The 20,283-nt window shown below is 27.9% G+C and overlaps 1 protein-coding gene across 2 annotated transcripts in view; it reads right to left on the bottom strand.

Annotated features, from left to right (window-relative positions):
• Positions 1 to 20,283, bottom strand: part of LOC116774936 (uncharacterized) — a 31,553-nt gene that overhangs the window by 4,895 nt on the left and 6,375 nt on the right. For both annotated transcript variants that reach the window (XM_061524149.1, XM_032667724.2), the window contains exons 2-6: positions 4,677 to 5,349; positions 4,489 to 4,608; positions 3,675 to 3,864; positions 2,343 to 2,430; positions 1,556 to 1,655 (exon numbers count right to left, since the gene is read on the bottom strand). In XM_061524149.1, the coding sequence (XP_061380133.1) occupies positions 1,556 to 1,655; positions 2,343 to 2,430; positions 3,675 to 3,864; positions 4,489 to 4,608; positions 4,677 to 5,265 (1,087 nt within the window). In that variant the 5' untranslated portion in view covers positions 5,266 to 5,349. The remainder of the gene's footprint in view (positions 1 to 1,555; positions 1,656 to 2,342; positions 2,431 to 3,674; positions 3,865 to 4,488; positions 4,609 to 4,676; positions 5,350 to 20,283) is intronic.

Here is a 20,283-nt window from a genome sequence, read left to right as displayed (position 1 = left end):
AAATAGAAAAATTTGAAAAAACTACCATGTTAATTAAATATACGAGTCAAGACTAAAGTTAAACCTAAATGTGCATTAATTTTAATGAAAGTTCGTGAACTGAATAGTAACTTTATTAATTGTTATATGTACAGATAGAATTTATCCCTGTTAACATATAAGGTTAAAGGACCCCATAGGCGTCATTACAATTGGCAACATCAAAGCGGTCCTTAAGAACACAATCTTAAGATATCAAGGGAAGGCTCGCAATTAGTTTTCACTAACTAGTTATTGAACACGGCTTTGCTTGTATAAATATTTTTCAAAACTATTATTATACAGAACGTATGTATGTGTTCTTGTATGTTTTACTCTATACTTATATTTAACAAGTGTTAAAACAATTAAAAAATACAAAAAAAATTAAGGGTAGTTAGTTTTTTTTTAATGTAAAGACAGAGTTATTCTCAATAATATTGCTTAGGGATATTTAGAATTTGTCTTACATTTATGAAACATAAGAAGAAGAGAAATTGATGTAAAAGATATTTGTCGTTTTTAATGTGGTGTATTAATGAATCACTTATTCTATTGATGTGGATTTTAAATACACTGCTTGTTCCTTATAAACAAAACACGAATCAACGTAGTAATAATTCCCGGGAAGAAATTAAAAGTCAAGATTTGAGAATATTAATGATGACATTTATATCATATTTTTACGTTTTGAATAAAAAAAAACACATTAAATTAAGGAATTTTTTTAAAATAGTTTATTTTGTTATAATAAAAAAATTCCACACCCGTTCGTTCCTTATAAAAATATAATTAAACAGATTTTTTACAGAATTAAGAACTCGTATAAGTTACCTACAGTTACCTAAATTAATAATTTTGTTTATTATTATGTACGTATCTTTTAGACACATTGACAGATGAGAATGTTATAAATATACCTTGCTTCGGTGTAATCTATTTTATAAAAAAATATTATTCAAGCTATACATTAATGTCCAATTGTGCTTGATAAGATAATCTAAAAGTAAAACGCAATCTAAGGTCACATTAACTTCTATATAACAAATTGCTTTGCCTTAATCTAAGCAAGCTCCTAGGACGTCTTTAATAATGTGCACCGAGCATTCCAAGAATACAAAGATCACGGCAAGTGACTGTGAAAAGAATATAGTATCTTGGTTGACTACTAAATGAGATACGATCGTTTATATTTCAGTTTCGAATAAAGATATATTTAAAATACATTTAGTTTTTAATAATCTTATTACCAGAAATTTATTAAAGTAATTTATGAATATATTTTTTTTAATTTTTCAAGTGTTAGTAGGGATAAATTAATAACGGAGATTTTGATTTGTATACAGAATTAGTATTTTGCTGAAACACAGCTTTTTATTGTCACTACGTTATGTAATACACATAAATGTTGGGGTATTCAAAGTCATAAACAACTAGATAAAATTATCGATGGATAGCTAAATACAAGAAATTTATCGACAGAGCTCGAAGGAAGTTCTCGAAGGAGCTATGTGATCAAACGTTCTAATTTACGTACCCAGTCTGGCGAAGATGCCGTCGAGTCGAGAAAGCAAAGGCGAATAGAACGGGTCGTAATTGCTCAGTATGATAGAGGATGCTGGAATTTTCTGGAATATCTGAAATTTTTTAAAATATTACGTACATATAGTAAGAACAACAGAATATACACACTACACAGGCATCCCGATAAAGGCATTGCTTATATAATCAATATCAGTGTTAGATATAAAATAATAGATAAGGTTTTTTTTTTGGTAAAAAAATAACTTTTAAGTTTTAACTTACGTCTTATCCACCAAATTAACAAACACTTTAATTGATATAAACAACTGATTCAATGAGACAAAAAAATAATTTAAAATTCACTTAAAATCATACCGCTAATTATAATTGATTATATGATTAGTGATACGTTGTTCATTTTGTTAATATTATTTGCCCTGAAATATTAACACATCGAGAAGACCTGGGGAGGGAAAGGATCTCAAAGGATTTAATCTAGATTGTTCGAGACGACCTATATCCAGCCAAGCAAATGCACAATTTAAGTGTATGCGAATACTACTAGGGCAATTATTAATTACATCGGTATTAATGGATTAAGAAAAGGTAATAGATCGAGTATAGATAATACCAAAAAGTGATGCTTTTTTTTTCAATAAAAGTTATGTTCCGATAAATAAGGTCTTATAATCCTTTGTTAATTTGCTGGCCTTCAAGTACCTAGGATTATAACGTAATTTTTTTAAATAAGACATAATAACATTTTAAGATACATTAATATTGAAATGATTTCTACACACCTTGTAGTTGTTGCCAGAAGACATTTGGTTCTTATAATATCCGTTCTTAGTCGGGAGATAAGTTACTTTCTGACCTCCAGCGCCGAATCTAAAATAGCAATAGATATATAAAATAAATTACTTTCATTATGCACATTTCTTAATTTTTTTCTCTTATTTAACTAATATAAAAAAAAGTTAAAAACTAATCAATATATAAATTTCATTCTAATTACTGTATCATTAATAAAGTACTATGCTTTGTATGTCTACAATTTAAGAAACGATTTGTGTAGATAATGTTCCAATGTATTTGAGCGATTTTAAATTTGTTCTCAGAACGACATAGAAATGCCTTTTCAAATACATTTACCTCCGCTGGATTGAACTAATTTCTGTACAAAAGAATTTCTATGGCTTCCAGCTAAACGTAATATGCCTTCGTTTAAGAGATTATTCATGTGAGATAATAATTTTATTTCTCGTTTATAAGAATATGTCTCATACTCATTTCTTAAAAGAGTTATTTTCTGTTTGTAAAATATGTTAAGTAATAACAAATTTAATTTAATAGATTTAATTACTTGTGTTGGCTATATAATTAGGTTTACGAAAGATAGCCAAAAAAATAGATTACAAAATTAGATTACCAAAAAAATCATAACGATGGGCCCAAAAATGTATAAACCTTAAATGTTTTGACTTCCCTGATTTCAGGTAAGGCGAATATTAGTTTTTATGAACGTTGTTAAGTAACTTGTTTGTAAGTTTTCAAAATGAAATAAGGAAGCTGACAAAGTCGTAAATCACAGGGTGTGTAATTTGTCATGAAAAATGCATTCATTTATCTATCATGAAGATGATTATGTTTTATGATCACGACCTACATTGCTGTTAAAAATACTCTGTCCCAATGGGATGGTTGGAAATGTCGCAAGCTCTCATGATAAACATTTCAAATGAAAAAATATATTAGCCTCGAAGCTTACTTCCATTAGCGTATAAATTGAGAAACATTTCAGAATGCTCGTTTCGTAGGGATTATGACATAAATAACATCAAAGTTAATTCTTATCGTGTTTGGATATTTATTGTTTCATAGCCAGATTAAGCGAAAATTTTTAATGGATTTATATTATATTTTTCTTATAATAAAATAGTTATTAGCATATAATGTTGCTTGACTCTGACAACGTCTATCTTTAAAACCCATACTATTATATTAATTCTAATAAAACTAAGTAATTATAGGCAAAGTATAAAAGTGATTGCTTGTCTCGCCTCGTCTAAGTCCTCGCAATGTAGCTACAGACGGGGATTAAGTCGCATCGTTTTCCTATATGTGGTTATTACCTTGACATATCGACATTAGACAGATCGCTCATATCGTTGGCGTCGTTTCCATACATCCCGTCGGTATATGCGTAAGTCGCTGCAGGATTTGTTTCATAGCCCATATGATCATTATTGTAAGCGGTCTGATCGTCAGTGTTTGCTGGAGGATAGCTTGCTTGACTCGATGCAGCCGAGACTTGGGATATACCTTGAAAAATGTAACGAAGTATTAATAATATGTTGTTTAAAGCATGATTTAGAGACTGTCTTATGTGCCAGCCGAACGTTCTTGATTATTCGTGGAATCATTTAATTTAAATAGAGCTTTATAATGATATTAAATATTAATATATTTTTTTAATACGTATGTGTTAGCAATATATCATGGCTTCAAAGAAATGTTCCAATACAAAATTTAAGAAGTAAACCTTTCTTATATAAGTTATTGTTTAAAATATCACAAACAAATAAAATGAACAATACTACTACGTAATAAATATTGCGATAAACTTTAGCTAAATTGATTTCGTAGCAATATTAAGGGTTTCTTTATATATGAAGTTAGACTTAGTATGGAGCGCTGTTTGAGTAAATTCAACTATAATGACATTCTGAAGATTTAATTTTAATAAGTCTATAAAATGTTTGTTAGCGAACAAAAATAGCAGAGACCGAACAATCAATGGCTGAAGTTTTAGAGTGAATCACAGACAAATTTACGTTTTATTGTAAACATGTGTTAGTAGTTATCCAGTATGACATGAACTTGTTGTAGAAACAGCCTAAAAGTTTGCGACATTTAATTAATGAAGTTTTTCCTGTTTTCACTTACCTTTTCCGAGTATTTTTCCAAAACTTCCCAAGATGCTCGGAAGAAACATCGCCAGTAAAATACTTTTAAAAACTTGTGCTCCAATAAGAAGTGGCAAAAATAAGTTTTTCAATCCGAATGCTGAAATATAAATATTATTTATAAACGATGAACGTTAATATATAAAAAAGTATCGAGCTAGTACTTACATCGGAAGCCCATTAGCCTGGCAGCTTTTGGAAGGTTAATTGATAGTATATGAGTATCGACAAAGTTTTTTATCTTTTGGAATAGTCTGTATTCATATGTGTAAGTACTGAATAATGCTCGACTCTCCTCTTCTTCCGACCTTTCAGTTTTTTGCTCTGTTTTATTTTGACCGTCAATTGTTTTGATTTCAACACCATCAAATAATTCATACCTATCTTTACCAAGCACATTATCTAATGCTGTTTCGAAAACATTTTGTAATTTTTGTTCAGTGTTATTAGTGAATATGTATTTTTCTGAAAATCTACTCACAGAATCTATAAAGTCTGCAAGATAGCTTGGATTTTCATTTTCTTTATTAATATTATTTTCACTATCTTGACAGCTATGGCAGGTATTAGAATCTATACTATGTACACTATTTAGATCCGTTTTGTTTGAGCCATCTACTTGACTTGATATCTCTTTGTGGACAGTCTGACAATTTCCTGAGACTATTATAAGGTTTATATAAAATGTGACTAAAATAGCCTCTTCCAAGAACCTCCACTGATTTCTCTTAAACATCTTTTGGATTGATTTATCCATTTTCTGATATGAATTGTATCAAACTTCATTACCGTCGTTAGTAATTAACTATTGTTTTATGTGTTCATGGTTCATTAGATGCATCTGTAACAAAAGCAACGATAAAATTTTATTATAATATTTTTCCCACAATTGCTATTCAAATCTTCCGGTGTGTATCCATTCTATTGTTATATGGAAGTATTGGTGTACTCTCGTAATTATTTTTTTCCGTTTTCTTCATTTCTATGTTTTCTCTATGAGTTAACTAAATTGTTTTTCATGAATAGTTTCTTGCGGTCTTCTTTTGGTAAATTAATTTGTAAGACATAATGTGAGTGAAAACGTTCTAAATGGGCCAGTAAGCCAGAAATTTAAATATCAACTATCTTATTTATAATATTTCTATAAAAAATATTGTTGGTTCTATTAAATATGACAGGTTAAATATATTTTTTTTCGTAATACCAAACTCTCGTGTAGACATTTCTTTATAAAAAATAAAAATCTCGTGGGCAGTTAATCTTACAAAATTTTAATTGAGACGTTTCGGATTATTTAGCTCGTTATAAAATTCATTATTTTTTTTGCTTACAATTTGTTTTAATTCGTCAGAAGCAATCTATTGAAATTTTATCAATAAATTCATCTTGATGAATTATAATGATTTTTGTACAAATTTTGTCACTAAATAAGTTTTAGTTACACTTATAAATTTATACTTTCAACTTAAACATCAAAAACATTTGCATTTTCTTTTCTTATAGCAGTTTTAAATATTTGATAGATAACAATAATGTCCCTTAAAGAACTGTTAAGGGACATATTATCTTATTCCTTTTAACCATTTTCGATACAAAAATGTTTTTGTAGAGGGTCTTATTTTTAAAATTAAAATAAATTTTATATCATAAATGAAAATTTTAAACAAATGCTTATATTTTAAATTCAAGTCCAACTTAACTTTAGGTCCACTAAATTAGGATGTTAATTTTTTCAAATGTTTCCGGTCTACAACTCTGACTGAAAAGTTATCATCGAATAAAAAAAAGTGAGAGCGAGAAGATCCTTGTGGAACCGAGACCAGAACCCTTAAAAGGTCTTGTAGTCTTGGAGTTCAATTTCGATGACGAAGGAGGGGTTTACATTTTGAAGTGAAGATAGTGTTACTCGTTTATTCCTTACAAATTCTGACAATGAATATCAAGCATTGTACAGCAGAGATTCCACCGCTGTGGCTTTTAAGAGCGACCAATGTAGAATGAATTCAGTACCATTATGCTTGGACTTTTATATGGTAAATTCTGTATAACAATTGTGGGTACTTGAACAAACCTAATCACCTGACGTATTACTAAAATTATTTACATCGACGAAGTGGGTAATTTGAAAACAAGTATAGTGAACGAATAATATTTGGATACGACTAGAATCTCGACATATATAAACAGTTATGTAACTAAAAGAAACGGATATGATGTAGAAAAAAAATATTTTTATTCCATTTCAGACATGTATGATGTATTGAGAGTTGAGAAGAAAATTGATTTTATAAGTTTCTCCTAATACGGTAACGAGAAAACTTCTTCGATCACGATTTGAAAGGAATTTTAATGATACTGAAGATATTATCATGAAACAAGAAACATGTCTTTAGAATTCATATTTCAATACATGCTTCTTGTAGATATGAATGTCGCTAATGATTTTACAAGTAAGGACTTATCGTTTATAATTAATATAACTGTACTAATTCAGATAGATAATTCACATGGGTTTGTTTTATCACTTTTTGGAAGCTTAAATGTGTTGTAGTATATACTTGCTAAAATATTCATACCCTGGCTTGATGAAGCTATGAGCTGACGCACGGTCTAGACTGGAATACAATGATATATTTATAAATATTTAGAAACCTGAAAACAAGGGTTGTATTTGAGGGACCACTTCTTGAAAGCTCTATTTGTCTTGTAGTATAAACCTGCTAAAATATTAGTACCCTTGGCTAGTTAAGGTTGTGCGTTGACGCACTGTTTAGACTAGGGTATTTGAAGCGCTCTGTCTAGACTTCTTTTAGAAAAATCTTTGGTAGTCATAAAAAAAATAATTAAATTTTCTATAATCAAAGATATCCAATCGGAGTGACTTTTTTCGTTCGTGACAAATACCTTCAAGTGTTCCTTTTGTTTTATATTTTTTTCGTTTCAAATTGTTTTCATTAGGTTTTAAAATGAAGAATATCTAGTCCATAAATAAAAATTAAATAAACGTTAGTAATCATAACAATCAACTCGATTATACTCTATAACAAAAAAAAATAATAATAAGAAATTCAAAAAGTTTTGTATTCATTCATTTTAATTTACCAAAACAAACAAGTGAGGGAACAATTCTATAAAAGCACACCAATTTCCTGTTCACGGCAGAAATAAAACAGAGTTTACTGAAATCACCTAATTATTCTAACGGATACAAATGGTTTTTGTTTTGTATCCATAAAAACAAATCTGACGGTCTAAATGATTTACATTGGTGTGCTGGAATCTGGATTTATCCATTCGTAGTAGAATTATCATGTATTCTGTATGTATGAATGTATTATGTAATTATGTATGTATGAATCTTTTGATTGTATTAATTTGTACGAAACTTGTTATTTAATATAAAAACATAAGGTTTTTCTTCTTTCAATATATATATATTATTTTCAAGACCCAAATAATATCATTAATAAAAAAGTCTGCCTAAACTTAGTTACCTTTTAGTTTAATCAGTAAAGTGCAATAAAAGTATATTATTAGACTACATAGTACATCGCGCGTCTCGTTTTTTATAACAATAATAACTCGTTGTATAATATATTCTAAGTAATTTAAATATGTTTGATAATACATATTAATATGAGGAATATGTTATAGAAAATAGTTGTCAAGGAAGTAATGAGTTTTTGTACAGTATGAGATTACTAGTAGACTTCTGTTAATTACAATATTCACTCACAAAAATTACAAATTTTACAAATATTGGAAAAAGAAATAGTCTTACGTATATTTGTTTTAGTAGCCATAAAATAAAATTTAAATCTTATTTGTTAGTCTAACTTTTGTTTATTTTTGTATTAGGTCCCTTGGAGATCATAGCATTTGAAATTAAGAATTGAAATAAAAAAATTAAAATAGTTAACAATAATATCAATTAACATAATACAAATAGAATTTTTTTTTCTATAACATGAAATAAATTATTTTTAAATATAATAAAAATTTATTATATAATGTCATTTTATGATCAATGAACAGGACTGATTTGACATTTCTGTCCCTTGTCAAATTGCAATTTGCTACCATTGTGTCCCTAGAAAATATATAACATTATAAGGAAACAGCAATGCGATGTAAGAAATTTATAACTAAATATCATAAAAAATATATAAATATAAATAAGCCTTGGTATAAATATTTTAAGGTAACGGTGAAAGTAAATCGTAAAGGAAACAGAATATAATAGTTATTGATTAAGATTTTATAATATAAGTCATTTAAAAAAACACAAGTCTGGGTAAATATTACATATCTCGTATAAACTAATTTCACGAACGAAGAGTGATGAAATGATGTCGGGACGATTTATATGTTAGAAAAATAAACGTCTGATATAATCGTTACAGGGTACAAAGATATAGATGCCTTTTTATTTTACAAGAGCCTTAAAGTCTTAGTCTGAGTCATCCAATAGACTATAATCAATGGTGTAATTGAGGCACTTAATCGAGTTATCATAGGCCAGGAATGCTTTACATCATTTTGGAAAAGCTGATCTTACATTACTGGATCGTTATTAACCAAGAGGAATTAATTCCAGGAAACTTACTTTCTAATGAAAAAAAAACAACATTGCTATCACTTGATTCGTTTGAGATGGACGCACCCATACACACACACCTACATACACACACACACACTCACCTACTTACACATATATAGACATAGACTATAAATTTATAACACCCTTCGTTTTGCGTTCGGGAATAAAAAGGAACCAAATCTGAAATCATTCTCATTTACATATATACAACCAAATTATCATCTTAAAAATCTGTAAATGTTATCGAAGTACAAAAAGAATTAACAGTTCCGTTACAAAATCACTAAATATAATGTTAGTCATTTTTCATAGCGGTAATAATACTATTTTGTATCAAACCAAAAACCGCTGCGTAGTAATATTACAGAAACAGCAGATCCGACAGTTTCCGACCCTTGTCAAGTATTGCGATTTGTGACTGATGCTATCTCGACTCGCTTTATTATAGCAAGATTATGGAGAATTCTGGGACACAGAATAAGTTTTTAAAGATGTCAATACAATGATAAATTATGAAACTTTTAGGCTTTCACGCTGAAATAACTTTTTATTTTCTATGAAAATGATATTATATAAAATATAACATTCCAGGAAAGCATCACCCGTAATCTTAATGGATTAGTTCAAGACGCTTTCCTTACATTTGTCCCTTTGATATAATGTGAGATTTTATCTCTACTAATTGTATATATTAAAATATTTGATTGTATTCATTTGTATAAATATTGAAATAATTACACGATTATACCTTTTTTATCTCAATTATATTTTCATAGATTCAATAATAAAATTTGTTTGAAGCTAAAATATATGTAAGCCTCAAGGCGTATTACAGATCTTAATTAATAAAAAAAAGATAGGTATTTCTAATAAATAAAGAAGGTAAGTCTGTGAAGCTTTGTAACTTATTGGCTGAAGATTTTTAATTAGTCCTATTAAGAAAAATCACCTGAAAATAATATAGGTATCTTCAATAAATATCGTTTGACTTAAGTAACGTAATAATTTTTTCGTCATAAAAATATCTTTATCGTTTGAGTTTCATTTATTAAATAACTTTTCACTAATTATATAACGTTGAATGGGACGTTTTAATTAAGGCTTTTTCTATATAAAAACATTTAACATTGATTTTATTAAAAACTGTCATTCTAGTAAGAGTACATACAGATAAATGTCTGCAACATATGCGAAAGAAAGTTAAATTTCATTTGCATTATGTGATTAAGAAAGGATTTTCATCACCTGACCCACTAGTCAACACTTTCGCTGACATCTCTAGCGTGTGGACTAAGTGATGAGATGTATAATTTTATCAACATATTTGGATATTTCCTTTTCATATAAGAAATGGACAACAAATTTTTTTTGTAATAAATTTTCTTTAATATTAAATTTTTGCAATGGTTTAGGAAAATCTTTATAATACTTTATGTTATTGTCACATAGAAAAACAAGTTTTATTTGTCACGTAGAATAAATCTGATTCTAAATAGACGGAGTATATCATGTTGGTCAAAAAATCAAGCCATAGAAGCTACTAAAAATTTAATAAAATTAATACATCTGTTTAATTTAATAATAACTTATCTGTTTCCGTAATGATTTGGCAATATTTTTAAACAATTATGTGAATGTAATTTACCTACGTAAGTACTTGATACTATTATATTGTACTTAAGTAAATTATATTATTTTTTAAATTTTAAGGTCAACATCAGACAAAGTAGATCTTTTAAACTGAATTCAGTTAAAATATTATCAAATTTCAAGTTATACAAGATATAACGATAAAAAAGATACAGTATTTTAACAGATGTGAAAGATAAACTCTTTGAAAGTAAAAATGCTTACAAAAATCATTCAAATATAAATTGGTTTAGAAATAAATTGTTATCTCAAATATTACCATACTAATCCTGTAAAGCCTAAACTTTGGAACGTACCGAATTGGCAAAATAAATCTATAACCAAAGAAAGTGACGATAAAAACGTAACGTTTGTGGGTCGGTTAATAAATGATACCGAAGGATAAGCCTGTTTGTAAATACCCGTGGAAAGCCGGGGGAAGTAGTGAGTCTTAACATCCTTAGAAAGTAATTCATTCAACTTTATTACAATCAATACATAAGGAAGATTTAAAAAGTACTTTTTAACATGGGCCAACTTTAGTGAAACGATGAGCACGTGCTAACTAATGCAAATGTCCCCTGCTTTCTAAAATCCATTTACCTGTTGTTCGTATGCGTCCTCTAATGACGAATATCATTACAAAATATGTATTAACTGTCACTTTTGATAGAAAACTGATCAACATTTATCATATTTTGTTTTATTTGAAGAGACTTTCATATTCTACTTTCTAGTTTGTGCCGTTCTGAACTTCTGATATTTTTTTATATAGATATGCTAAGGCTCTAGTTGTGATCAGAAATCGCAAATAGAAATATAAAATTATAATCGCTGTTATGTGTTTTATATTGATCTCAAATAATATCAGGTATCAATTCAAAAGCCTCGTATGTTTTACGTAAAAACAATTTTATTAAGACACGAGTGGTAAGAAAAAGAATTTTATTTTTTTAATTGAAATATTATAAGCAAGAACCGCTTAAATTTTTAATTCTATTTATAATCTGAAAATAAAAATTATAAAAATTTATTTAAATGTCATAAAAGTGACAGTCATTGAAATTAATGACATCTAAAAATGTCAATGTCAATGTCAAAATACTTGAAATATTAGAAAGTAAAAAATTAATATTTTCATAGTGAAATTAATGTGATGGTTAGTGGTCTAGACATAATAATTAAAAAGATAAAGAAGAAGTAAAAAATTTACAACTTATTAAAATACTGACCTTATCTATTCAAGTTTTGATGGTCTCTTTACCTTTTTAAGAGAAAAACCTTTACTAAATCTTATTTTTTTTATATTTTAAAATTATGGTATTCAAGAGTATACTCAAGAATTTTAATGTGTCAATGAACTCTGCACTTATTTTTTATCTGTGCATTGTGTCTCTGCTAACTCTAGCAACAAATATATATATGTATATTATATAGATTTCAACATTAAAATAAATCTGAAAAATTTATCCGAAACTTAGAAAGTTTAAGAAAACTGAAAGACAACCCTCGTTATAAACTCTTAGTACATACTTTGCTAAGCACATTTGAAATAACTGGCAGTTATTCAGACAGATCACTCAAATTCAGTATCGTTTACAAAGGTGGCATAACTCTAAGTAAAGATTTTCATATTTGTATACATGAATTACGTCGGTGTCACTGACTCGGCATCAAAAACGCATTATACTTTTTCATACTTAGGTCGTTCGATCGGGATTTTATCTTTTATAATTGACATGACAGGACAGCGTCTTTCAGGTTTGCTAGTACTAAATAAAAATTGCCAAAATTGGCTCCTGTACAACACAAAATGATGGATGAAACCATACATCGAATAAGACCACAAACAATGACGTCTGATATTAACCGAAAGTCGTGACACTAGATTGTGATTGCTTTAGAACAATCTAACATTTAATATTTATTAATACTTAATTTTATACCTGCTAAGTTGCACTTTGAAAATTCCGAGATTTAAAATACATTATAATTGTAGGCTGATTATATATAGAAGGAACAAAAACAAAGTTTAAATAATTCAATTTAAATTAGGGTTCTGTTTCTAAAGGAATAGATTAATCTTAGCATAATATATTTTTATTTATTAGAAAATTTTTACCTTAAAGTTCAGAGGTCGTAGTGATTTACTTTCGTATAATGTTTCATTTCCTTAGAGAGTATAGCTGTTAGTGTGCATAGCTAAAACCAAATACAGTATAACTATCGCATCTGAATATCGAAATATCCATAAAAAATTAAGAAGATTTTGTCATAAAAACTTTGTAGTACTTATATATTTATATATATATATACTAATTACTAAATTAATTTCATGAGTACTTTTATCGAACAGATATGATAATCGTGTTTAATAATTGATTATAATTTTATATGATTGACGGTGATTTCACAATAAATTCACGATGAGAAAAAGTAACATACGCACTTTGGTGTGTGTTATAATTCAACTGAATTAGATTAGATATTATCTTAACTGCGATTGTTCATATCTGCATTGCAGCATCCCAGTTTTGTTATGTCATATATCGGGAAAGTAGACGTGAAATATGACACGTAATACACAATGTAACAAAATTATCAATAATATTTAACATAATCTAATAGTTTATTAGGTAGATTTAGTTTTATAATTCATATGCTCTGTATATGAGTATAAAATATCAAATTAATTTAATATACAATACAAAGTTGTTACGTTTGTCTTAGTAAGATACTGGGTTAATAAAGAATATGAAGCCTTATGGTAAGAAAAGAATTTAATATAAATCTTTGTCAAATAAGACATAAGAATAATTTAAGAGTCAAATAAATAAAATAAGAAAACATTTAAGCACATTAACTTTGTTTTTAATTCTAAATCATTGATTTAGTTGTTATTGATATTCAATTTGTTAGTAGCAACCCAATTGAGTGCAAACCAGACTTAAATTTTGTATGACTTGATAATCAAACTGATTATCGGAACAAATTTTTATTGTAGACATTTTAATCCTCTTAATTACGTCTGAAGTATTGACAGACAGACAACCTGCCATGTAATTTGACGAATAATCCGTCAATAGATAATTGAATTTGCAAGACAAAAGAAGTACATATTTGAATAAGGTTTCAGTCAGCGAAAGCACCTTTCACATTGATTTGTATGTATGGAAGTGAATGACTGTTTACTTTGAATTTTTGTTTGCCTTCTTTATTTTTTAAAAATACACAAGAAAGTAAATAAATAATTTACTCTGACAACGAGATCGTTTCGGATGATTCATGCTTAAAAAAAGCAAATTTTGACTTGCTTTTAAAGCATTTAATGTAGCTCTAAAATTAAAGAACCTTATTCAAGATATCGGAATAAGTATTGATATATATTTAAAAAGTTATAAAATTTTTGAATCAGAGGAAAAGCATGAAACTTCGCAAAGTATAAACTCGTTTGAGGATCCGCAATATAAAGCCACTTGGCTTCGTAGAATCCAAAACTGAATCTTCCATAATTCAGAGCGTATCGATAACCTCAAAACCGTATCCGCCTCTTTGGTCACAAGTTTTTCCCTTTGTAGGTTTTATCGACTGGGAAATTCTCAGACTATTTGACATGGTACTTTTATGACGTCTGTACCACGTACTCTAAACTTAGCCAAACCTTTTATCTCCAACTTTTAATATATCTCATTTATTATTTAAAGTCACAAGTCACGAAATCCACCCGAATGAGAACATTTCAGTGACGAGGCAATGATTCCGTACACGTCATCAAGTAATTCTCTATGAATAAAATGGCGCGCCCTGAGCGAATACGTAACAAAATATTTTGCTTTGAAAGTAACTTCCAATACATTTGATATATCAATTTGGGCATAGCAATGGGATGCTTTATAGGTTGTTAGGATTTCTTATTAGATCACGTAACCACAAACGAACAGCATAAAAGCACGCACGCAGTCAAATTTTTTATTTGTGTTTATCATAGTTATCCATTTTTTAAAACTATTGTCACCATCCATTAAAATAACGGTATTATTTCGCTTCCTTTGTTTCAGCGGTCAACAATATACTACTTTTGCTAGGCGTTTATATTAAAACATCACTTTTTACTTGGTCTATAAATTTTTGTAATGGGATATTAAAAAATTCATGAATGCATTACAATGGCGCAATATACGTAACTTTTAACGATTATGGAATAACGTAATAAAAAGGGGGATTTTATATATATGTAGTTGATGAATCGGATTTGCTTTTGATTTTCGTAATATGAATCGATTTCAATTAGAGTGTAATAGAGCTTAAAGGTTACTGAGCGTGTAATTAAGTATGGGTCGTTTGTTACAACGACTGGTTAAATCTTTTGAGTTAATGTTATAAATAATCTCGTTTTGATTTACAATGGGATTATTCACTTGTTATACGAGTAGTGATTTTTTGATAGATTTGTTTAATTATATTGAATTTATTATTTATTTTAGTATAGGCCATTCTCTAACTTAATTCTCAGTGAATAAATCTACTTCTCTGACAGGTCGAAATTTATTTATAATTTTAAAATTATTCAAATCTGACTAATAATATGAATGATAAATGATTTACGTCTTTGTGAATGTAACTACATTAATGAAAAACAACGTAATATATTTAACTAAATTATTCTGTTTAGTTTTAAGCACTTTATCAAGATATACTATAATATTAATTCCATTAATTTTTTATACTTGTTTTTTACCTAGATTTCTTTAGCGTGGATTTCGGACTGAGCTTGAAAAGTAGATTGATAAAGCAATACATATATTAACTAATCAGCAACGACATGTATAGCTAATATATCTAAAGCAATAGATATATTGATTATTCAGCAACGACAACGATATGATCTGATCCAGAGGGAATAAAAAGTAATTCTGGGTCTATACAGACCTTATCTAAGTCATAAAGCTTTATCAGAGTCCGTTAAGTATTTTTGATATGAAAAAGCGACATGCATTAATATATCCTTGCATTTATATAGCCATATATGGTCACGAAATTTAGAATAAAACTTAATTAGGTTATTTGTAGCATTATCAATCTTCGCAATGAAAGAAATTATTACAATATGAAATAAAACCGATAAAATAGACGTTGCTTACCATTTGCTCTATGGTCTTTTAATTTTTATCTCTATATTTATTTAGGAAGTTGGACAGTTATTTAGATTTGTGGTACACTTGTTCATATATGGCTTTTGGATTCACTTACCGAGACGAGTACGACTTAAGCAGCGTAAAAATTCATCTGCTTTTAATTATATATTTATTTAACCACAATGAATTCAGTTATTTAGATATTTTTTATAAATGAATTTAACAAACGAACTAAAAACAGATTTTATAGAGGTAACGTCTTGAATTGAAATTTATTTATCATGAAATAAATATGCAATACAATGTATGAAAATTTCATGTAATAATAATGTATCAATATTAATGTTGCCTCTGAATTAAATAAGTTTAAATAAAATTCATATGTTATGTGTAACTTCTTTGTTGGGTGTTTTATAATGTCTTAATATTCTGTCATGAAACAAATATTCCTATTATGTTCTTAATTTGTAAGAATTGCAATATAAAATATATGTAAGTGGCATGTCAGTGAAATTATATACTATTTTATGATTATATATTTTGAAATACATTATCTTTTATAAAAAAAAATTGTTTCTTGTATTTTTCTCAATCATATTTTGTTTTTCGTTCTTGGAACTGGATAGAATGTAAATACAATTTGTTATATGTGATGAAAATGAATTAAAACAAGTTTATGTTAAGCTAGTAATAGTTGTAAAACTGAACGTTTGAAATATAAGTACGGTCTTTGCTATACTCATATTTAAAGGCCTCACTTTGGCTAATATTTTCTTTGCCTTAACTTGATGGTTAACTTTAATTATAATCACATAAATTATAAGTAGCCTAAACATTTCAGATGCACAATCTATTGTTTTCTGTTTAAGTCTATTCACTTAGGAAATAATTATATTTCCAAGTTAGGAGGTAGATAATGTCGAACTTAGTACAACTTAAGTTAAGTTTCACTATTCTGACTAGAAAGTGTGCCGTGCATTCATTAGTTTTACCAATAATTAAAGGTACTTTGTACTCAAATACACTTCTCAAGGAGTCCTTTGTATTTGATCCAAACGAGCAAAAAATTACATGAGCCCTTGGTTAATGGAATTTTAATGAAGATATGAAAATGTAATTATCAGAGACTTTATTTACATATTTTCTTCTTTAGAACTAATACACAAAAGGTTTATCAAAAATCTCTTAAAACGATCAAAAGATGTTTGTGGAAATATGTACACAGATCCCGAGTGACCAAAAAGCTCTCGACCCATTATACTTTATAAAGAAAGCGACATTCCTTCACAAAAAAATATTTATACGTTGAATAGCAGGTATTCATATATTTTTAACAAAAAGTACAGTCAGGTCTATGTGAAGGAGAAATTTATTTAATTATATTTTGCTGTTTATTTAACTCTATTTGTTTCCTCTTTCTATGAATCAATATTTTAGAAACAAACAACTTATTCTATATTATCCAGTTATCCTTAAGTTATAAATAAGTCTCAGCTGTTTATTGCTATGACCTCCTTTTAACGGGACTTCCTCCTAAGGAACTGGTTCCATCTCACGTTTAAACTTTCCAATACACATTCTGTGTTGATTTTTTTTAAATTTTTACTTGATTTCTTTAAGGACATATTATAATATATAGGTAATTATTTATAGTTAGCAATAAAAATTGATTTTTTAACTAGGACACTGATAGCATTTAGCTGGAAATTAGATAAATATATCGAAATTGATCATTATTTAGCCAAGGCTTTTAAAAAATAGTTCCGAACAATAGTATAAAGTATTCTAACAATGTTATAGGATTATTTCAAATCTAATTCTCTATGATATATTAACTGTCATTTACATGTATTTGCAATGTTACTAACATTAGCGTGTTTATAAAGTCCGACAGCCTCATACACATTTTTAGTGCATTGCTCTCAACAAAGTTGTTTACAACTGTGTTGCTGGTCAATAAACTTCATTGTATTATCAACCTTAAAGACTCAAGAATAAAGCACACTGTAAACATGATGAGACGATACGATAGCGTTTATAGGACTTTCGTAACAGTAGTTTAAAAGACCATTAAAGCTAAGGAACAATCTGTGTTGTATTTTATGCGAGTTAGGTTAAGAAAGGTCAAGGTTTTTTTTTAGTAATAAACAGGGCAACGTTTAAAAGTTTTCATGTTCTGGCAAAATTACTTCGTCACGACATGCTTTTATTAAATGTCTTTCCACAACTAAATATATATGATAAGAGATAGCACTAATACAATTACCTGAGGTTTCGTTTAAGATCCCTTGGGTTTCTTGGAACTAAAAGCGTGATTTTAACACACACACACACACAGATACACTCATAAAATTTGTATGATATTAGTGGAATTAAAATAATATTTAATATGTTTACATCTTAGTTCACTCTCTATGAGTTGGTGCACTCATTCCAGCACGATATTTCGATCTTTAGTCAATGAGTTATGTATCGGTTCCACTTTCATCCTTTGCATTCCGATAAAAAACTACCTTTCACTTTTATACGTCATCTTTAACGGAATTTCGTTAAAACGTATGTTGGTGTTAAGTTAATATATAACTAGAATTAAACGACAGTTTTAAGGAAATTACTTTATGTATATAATACTGTCTCTTTTAATTATGGTGAGATAAATATTTGAATTGAAATATATATAGAAATTAGTCTTTGAAGTGACTAATGATACACGAGTTAGTGAAAAAACGTTGAAAGCAACTGGAATGCGATATTCCGGAGGTTGAAAATTATTTTTATTTATACAATTTTCTTTTTCAATTTTATCAAATAGTTGAATGTCGTTTTAGTGTTGACAATATTATATATTTTTTTTATTTTGTCCTATTATTTTTTATTAGCAGAGCATATTAAAATACATTTATATATATACTTAGATTAGGATTTTGAAGTATGAAAATAGAAACATTTTCTCAGTAACTTTTCTAACTAACTAAGATTTTGAATAGATTTTTGCAAACAAGGCGCTCGAATAGATTGTGCTAATGCTACAAGTTAAATGATTTTTTTTTATTTCTAAACACGAATTTTGACAAGTTCTACTTAGTAGTCCCATGTCTTACTGTGAAGTACAACTAATTACTACTATAGATGTTACCAAAGCGGTTGTGTAATAGTAACGTGGGGTTGTATCAAAATATAGTTTTATGTCAGATAGATAAGATCAACCTCAACGAGGTTAGATAAAACTGCAATAATTTTATTTATATATTAATTTTAAAAATTAAATCACTGAATCTACGATTATTGTTTACCAGAAACATTCTCATTAAATGATCTTATTTCAAACCTTTGAAAGGGCTCATCATTCTTAACATTAGCCGTTATTGCTCGAGCAATCGTAAAAAACGACTTTCATATTGTTGTATGAAATGATACACGTAAAATAACGAATAAGCCCAAATCTACATAAAAATTCAAACCTTTTTTGATTCTGTTTTAGCCGGTAGGTTTTTATGTACATATGAGATGGCACGAAACTACTGATAGTGTAGTTCACGTAGAGAAAACAGGACAAAATTTAAAATTTCTACAGTTAAAATAAAAGTGCTGATAAAAGTCAGGAATTAAATATTTCTCTATTCCCTTCTTAATGAGTTTAGCTATAGACTAGTTCTTTTATACGGAATCTCTCGATGTCATGAACCTTTTAATACAGATCAAAGTGGAAGTTTAAATATTATAATCAATATCTTTTTAGTCTTATACTCCTGACAGTATTGAAAGTTATTGTCACTATATTTATTACTTTCATTTTTCACATCTTAAAAGATTTTTAATACTTAAATATAAAAACTTGTAAACGTAAAATTAATTTAATGCTTATTGAAATCTTTTTTGTATATTAATTTAAACGCAGTTTTCTTAATTATAGAGACAATACTAATTATTTGAAATATCATAAAAAGCTTTCCCCAATTCGGTTTATAATTATAAAAATATACTATAATATAACTATTTCTTTTAAATAATATCACTGATATGTAAAATTTAATAATGCCATCATGTGTAAAAGAAAATTTCATGCTCAATATCGAGTTGTGTTCAAAGAAATGACATTTTAATTAAACGATAAAATGTTTTTTCAGAACGACAATGTTTTTATGACATCGCTGACAATATCAAAAGCTAACGTCCTTTTTATTTTTATTTTTTTAAAAGTAACAAAGAATATGTATACAGTTATTGGATTTTTTATCTTACGAAAAACAAAATTTTGTTAATGAAATCCTTAATAATGGAAAAGTGAAAAATAAATTTGAAGTATCACGAGACGAATAAATATATAATACGAACCGGAGCTAATGAGATTAGGTTGGAGAAAAATAAAGTTATCATTATTTATGTGCCCCCTTAACCGATAAACGCAGAA

This window comes from Danaus plexippus, chromosome 23 (genome assembly GCF_018135715.1).
Source record: "Danaus plexippus chromosome 23, MEX_DaPlex, whole genome shotgun sequence".
Classification (NCBI taxonomy): domain Eukaryota; kingdom Metazoa; phylum Arthropoda; class Insecta; order Lepidoptera; family Nymphalidae; genus Danaus; species Danaus plexippus.
The sequence above is the reverse complement of the archived record's forward strand: the minus strand, read 5'-3'. Positions and strand labels throughout refer to the sequence as shown.